General features: G+C 38.3%; 1 protein-coding gene across 2 annotated transcripts in view; it reads right to left on the bottom strand.

Moving 5' to 3' along the window:
• Positions 1-4,522, bottom strand: part of MED6 (mediator complex subunit 6) — a 6,935-nt gene extending 2,413 nt beyond the window's left edge. Inside the window, exons 1-4 of one of the 2 annotated variants that reach the window (XM_010289081.1) lie at positions 4,349-4,522; positions 3,241-3,328; positions 866-948; positions 54-162 (exon numbers count right to left, since the gene is read on the bottom strand). In XM_010289081.1, coding sequence (XP_010287383.1) covers positions 54-162; positions 866-948; positions 3,241-3,328 — 280 coding nt within the window. In that variant the 5' untranslated portion in view covers positions 4,349-4,522. Of the gene's footprint in view, positions 1-53; positions 163-865; positions 949-3,240; positions 3,333-4,348 lie in introns of both variants that reach the window. The other variant, XM_010289080.1, reaches the window with a different exon arrangement.
• Positions 4,523-6,476: the final 1,954 nt, after the last annotated feature.

The raw sequence follows: 6,476 nt of genomic DNA, 5'->3' as shown, positions 1-6,476 counted from the left end.
CCCTACATTACCTTCCCTCTTCCAAAGTATGCAGGAGCAACTAGGAATCATACCTCGTTCTTCTTGATCTTTGAAATGCCACCAATAGCCCTTGGATGGATGATAACGACAGTAAGACATAGCTTCTTCAAAAGCAGACTGAATTCCATGCACTGCAGTGAGCTTTCAGAACAAGAACATAAGGCAGTGTTCAGAATTTAAGGAGAAAATAGACTATAAGTTTTTGAAAGCAGTGATTTTTAATCAGTATTCTGTATTCATTTTGTTCTGAGAAGGCACCTTGGGACATCTAGTTTTGGACCAAGTATGTAATTTCTTTAACAGGCGCTTACAAGACCTTTTCTGAAGTGTTTTTCTAAACTGACAGAGAAAACTTGCAAAAGCAGTAGTTTACTAGAAGGGAAGAGATCAAAACAAACCCAAGTATCCAATTTCAAAAGAAGTACCACATCAACCTAAAAACATAAGCTTCATTTAAAGAGAAATATTACATTACAGTAACATTCCAAAGCAAGCTTCACTCAGTATGTATTTAATTACCAGCTTGTATGTATTTGCCATGTATTTTTTCTTCTAATTACTCAAACCTCATGCTGTTCTGCCAATTGTGCAGCTTCATTCATTCTGATCCTTCATCCTTAAACAACTGTGTATCCTACTTTTTGGACCATACTGCACTCTCCCAGGATCTTTCATTTCCATGTGGGGTGCACACCATGTTAACCAGTGGGATTTGTTTTAAGTTACTGTATACCACACAAGATCTTTCCTCAAAACAGCAAAGGAGAGATTTAAACAGCCTGGGGAACAATGAAAAGTAAAAGCAGATACAAACTGGTATACATCATATGCACAGAACACTTACAACTCTGGAGTTAATGACAGACCCTAAGTCAGGTGCCTGATAAATCACTCCAGCAATAATATAGTAGTCAGCCAATGGAATAACTGTGGGGAGAAAAAAAAAAGAGGCAGGATCAATTTAAAGCTCTGGCTGAAGACAGTGTATTTGTTGCTGAGTTTCAGTAGTAACAGCAGAAATTGCAATATTCATCTCATCCCCAAATATTCTCTTTTTTACCTTTTCCTCGACGGTGCTTTATTTGTACCTTAGACACAGACTGATAAGGAGAAAACAAACAAGGTCTGCTTTACATATAGAAAAGCAGCGGTTTTAAGTCCTGTCCTACTGCAAACAAAAAACTGACCTTAGAAGAGTTGGGGTTTTTAGAGCTGCACAAGAACAGTCAAGTGAACTGCACTGGAGGTAGTTCCACTTGCCTTTGCTACCAGTAGAAACCCACAACATAATATCTTTCATTCTTCTGGCCTCTACAAGCTTTCTCCAACTTGTACAGCCCTCTTAACTAGATTTCCCAGACCCAATGGCAGCTAAGCACACACAGAGCATGCCTTTCTAAATTAATAGTATTTTGCCAAAAAAAGACCACCTCCCAAAGGTGTTTGCTAAATCAGATTTGGAACCTCTACTGAGTGATCAAAAAGTCTTGTTCATTAGAGCTGCACTGCGGAGGAACATCACAATTGTCTCCATAATACATTTGTCAATTTAGAAACTATAGCGATGCTATCAGCTTCACATTCCTAAGGATCTTCCCTAAGCACACATTTGGTCCAGTTCCTCCATCTGTACTAACACATTCTGTCTGAACCTTTCTACTGACAGAACCCAATTCATCCAGTACTTGCATTTTCTGACATTTGGACACCCACCTAAATTAACAGGCCAAGACAGGTGGGTGTGTATTACAGCCAGTACCCACTTCTCCTCAAAAGAGGATTGTCAGTATTTCCTTAGAAGTGGAGCAAGACACAGAACAGCAGCTTTACTGTCTCACAGCTCTGTACCAGAACAGCCTACTTTCCTAGACAGGTACTCTCCCTAGTCATTGGGTCTAAAGATTTTTCAAAAAAATCACTTCAAGCAGGCAAAAACTTGGCTTAAAGAATTTAAAATATAAATATATTTAAAAAAAAAAACATACAGAAGTCATAAGACAGGCCTGCACCAGTTCTATCTGTGTACTCAACACTAGCTGTGAACTCATTACATTTTAGTTTTCCATCCCCATTCTCATGTCTCAAATACAGTAATATTTGTACCATGATAAGACGAAACACATGGGCAACATCTGAGCTAGGGAACTGTGCAACTCAATCAAGGTACCCAGCATAAACTGTACAGTCACAGTGGGAAAAACATTACCAAAGAGTTAAGTTCCACCAAACATAGATTTGCATTACAGCAAAAGACTGAGCACACATATTGTGGAAGTCCCACCTCTACTCTTGATGTAAAAAGTGTCAGAACAGGAAATTAAGGGCTGCATAATATTTCTTTCTTTTGAAAGCTAGACTCAAAACCTTTAATAAAGAACAACTTGAAAAATCTTTTAAAGAAGGAATCATGTCTGTTCTTTTTCAGAACTGCAATATAAAGAGGCCATTACCTGACATAAGCAAATAAAAAGCATTGCCAGACAAGACAAAGTCCTTGGAAAGGCCATCAATGACACTGTGAGGAACGGTGCTGTTGTCTCAAAATTCCCTCACAATTCCAAAGTACTTAGTTCTCAGAGAAATAACCAAAACAACAAGCATTTCTGATATCTCATGGTCATTCTTCGCATGGGTCGTCGTCTTCTACTGACAAGATCCTGCTCAGCAGTATAACCAATCCACAATTGAAGGTGGAAATAGTGCCATATAAGAGTGACGTGACACAAATAGAAGCATGAATGATCCCTCTCCCTAACTAATGGAAATCATCAGCTCTCCAAAATAAATAAATCTATCGCATACTAGCCACTTTAGATGATTAGCTCAAATTAAACTAAGCTTATCAGCCCCAAGCAAGGATATTGTTAGCCTTATATTCAAATAATTAAAATGAAAACTCTTGCATAGCCTAACAGATAAATACAACATGGCATGAACGCTATTATCAATTTCCCAGGGCAAGATGTACCACAGGGCAGCACCTTCTCAGTGCACTCTTCTCATACCACCACAAGATGGCAATCCCTTCTATTAGCACACTGGAGGTCACTGCTAGACAAAATATCTCCACCCTACCACAAAGCCTCATAACCCTTTTATTTAGATTTAAGATAAAGACAGAAAAGGAGAACCATAAGTGCTTGAACACAAATTAGGAACAGCTAAAAGCAACTAACTGATGGGCCTTCTCAACAGTGACAAGAACTGAGTGACTTTTACCTTGTGTTGGAGATTGCCTTTGCTGCTTTCGGATAATAAAGAGAATGGGCTCTTGAGCATGAAGAAGAATGTACTCCACTCCAACCATCTGGCTGAAAAAGAAGGAACCAGAATAAGCATCTTCCTCAAAGTAAAATCTGTAGGATGTGCAGAGCTACCAAAGGGCCTGGCAGTAAAGGGATGAAATTCTGATGCTCTGGAAGCTCTTCTATGTAATGAGTAATAAAGGCATAGGATTTCCTGAGCTATTTATCAAAACCTAGCTGCATATACAAAGGGAGTCATAACAACCTGACACAACATCTAAGTAGAACATGTTAGCAAGCAAATAAATAGAAAGATAACAGTCGATCACCATAGAGATGTCATTTCAACCCAGAAACAAAGGACCAGCGTATGATGTGACCATCTGCGTGTCTGATGTGAAAGCCTCTCTGCAACCACATCTGAGCACAAGTGACTTCACCAATGGACTTTTAGCTCAGCTTGCATGCTCTCTATCATATTGTGGAGTCTTTAAATAGATCTCAAACATCTCACTTGTGTTCAGTGTAGCAGATGGGGAACTGCAAAGAAAGTTATCTTGCACATGCTGCAATCTCATTACACAACCATCTGTGATCAGTTTATTTACAACACTCACTACTTTTATTATCCATACTAAAAAGCCAGCTCTTTGGGAGAATTACGTACTAATGATGGCACATAGCCAGTTGGGATATGGAAACACAACTATTTATGAACTCAGAAGTATCCCCTAACATAAACTCTATTCACCACAGAAAAACATTTAACTGCATTACCACTACCCGGGTTCTGTTGAGCTGGGAGGATGGGAGAAGACAGCTTTTCTAATTCAGAGAAATATCTAAAAGGTGATTTATTGGAATCTCAGATCGTACAAAGAATCCTTTATGCTCAACACCTCCTTGAAATGGCATCAGAGGAAGAAGATATCCAAATACAAAACAAAGCTGGGCTCCCTGGCAAGTGGTGGGACTAAAACACACAGAACAGAAGGAGGTTGCTAGCATGCTTCAAACATCAAAGCCTCTGGATGGGCAGATAAAGGACACTGCACAGGAAGCAGTTCCAAATTACAACTTACTTCAAGTGGTCCAAGGTCATCCGCTGCATTTTGACGACTTCATTGTTACATGTTCGGTCATAGAATGGGTTACTTCGCTCTGAGAAATAGTCCAACACACTCCCATTGTTTAGTATTGGAATCCAGGAGCTGTCCACCCAGGAAATTCCCAAGAGATTATCTGGGAAGAGAAATCCACATTGAGTACCAAAGCAGTCAGAAACACTACAAATAACTCCAAGAGTAAATTGCCACTAGTTAATGATTATAGCAGGGGAAGGAGGTAGAACATAGCCTCATACAAAACCAGTTCTAATTAAAAATGTGCTTCACAGAGTTCAAATAATAATTGATCTCCTTTAACCTTCTCCAGTTCTGTTGTAGGTACACAATAGAAATACAGTCTTTTTTTATTATTGCACTTTTCCTTCCTTGACCACTAGTTGCTGGTACATCTTTATGTCTCAAGAACGTGAGCAGGGTCTGTGTGTCCATGTGTGTGCATTGTGTTAGCTGGAGTTAATTAGCCCTGATACTGTATACAGTATCATCATACTACATCTACTCAGTATCATCATACTACATCTACTCAGTAGTATTATACACAGTTTATTTTGTGAACCACAGCATTAGCTGGGTAGAAAGACAATGCAAAGCACAGGTCCTTTTGAAAGTTAGGTATCTGGTAAGTAAGTTGAATTTACTAAACTAAGTTAGAATCAGTTATGGCGAGCCAGGGGAGAAATGTGAGAACACCCCACACTAAATCTGAGCCTGGTCATGTTTAAAAAAGTTTATTTCTCACAAAAATAGTTTCCAAGCTGTAAACTATGATGCTGAAAAATAGGTAAATTAATTAAACGCAGAGGGTTTTTTTGCTAAAGCCAATGAGTAAACTACTGAGTAAAACAAAATACGAAAAGAAATAGTGGCATTGGTAACATTTCTAAGGTGTTCTGTTATTAAAATACTTATTACTATGATATCACAACAGCTGATACTGTTTATGTTTCAGAGCTTATTTTTTATGTGGGTGAGATCTAGAATAAACAAAAAAACCAAAACGGCAGACACAAAGATGCTGTCTTCAGGCAGATGTTTCCCAGTAGTCTTGAACATGAAATTCTATTACTGACTCTACAATTAATCTGCCAAATTGCTTGCAGCAAATTACTTATTCCATAACTCAGTAGATATTACAGAAATCTAACTACAGAGTATTAACAATTATATAAAAAAGCAAGCTTTTTAAATGAAACATACTCTATAACCTTCAGATCATTATATGCCAGTTAAGTTCCTACAGATTTGGGGACATTTGAATTAAAATCTCTGGATTTTATTATCACACTGCAGCAGAGTGATGTTTCTCAAGGACACCACAGAAACCAGTGTCAACAATTGTTCCACAGTCAACAAATCTGCTAACGTTAAAGATCTGTGAGGCACATTGAAGAGCACCCTGAAAATTCATCTATTTTAAATTGTAGCAGCACCAAATAGTATTTCCAAGACACAAGAAAGCAGGAAACAAAGACGTGCATTGTTTAGAATTAAAAAACATAAGTGATGAGAAGTCATTGAAGACTGAACAAAGAATCAGAATTCCCGTCTCGCAGGAACCATTCCTTTATGTTCACACATTATATACATACACAGAACTCCTACTTCTCATTCCACCATGAATATTTTTCTTCTGCAACAACTCTGCATGCTCAAGGATGCCTGCATCAGTTCCAAAAACGTCAGCTCATATACTATTAGCAGCTTCCCTGAGGAACAGTTAATAAACTAACACTAGTTGCCCAGCAAACCAGGAAAAATGCAGCATGAATAGTCATGCATAAATCATTTTGCCTCGTTAATCTCAGAATTGCCAGCCTAACTCTTTCATAGAGCGAGGTGGGGTGGGGAGGAGTCTAGAGGCATTCATGTTATATTCACATACACTATTCTTTCTCCTCACTATAAAAAAGGAAATCTCAGAAACACAGCACCAAGATCTATTATTAAGCATTTAAGCTGTGGTAGTGCCAATCATTCTTTCAAAACCAAAAGACAAGCCCTCCTTCCCAACAGCACCAAAATCTTTGGCTTGCATTCTTGCCATAATAAATTCTCATATTACATTTCAAATACAAACTTTTAT

The sequence above is a fragment of the Phaethon lepturus genome, unplaced genomic scaffold (assembly GCF_000687285.1).
Source record: "Phaethon lepturus isolate BGI_N335 unplaced genomic scaffold, ASM68728v1 scaffold19776, whole genome shotgun sequence".
In the NCBI taxonomy this organism is placed as follows: domain Eukaryota; kingdom Metazoa; phylum Chordata; class Aves; order Phaethontiformes; family Phaethontidae; genus Phaethon; species Phaethon lepturus.
The sequence above is the reverse complement of the archived record's forward strand: the minus strand, read 5'-3'. Positions and strand labels throughout refer to the sequence as shown.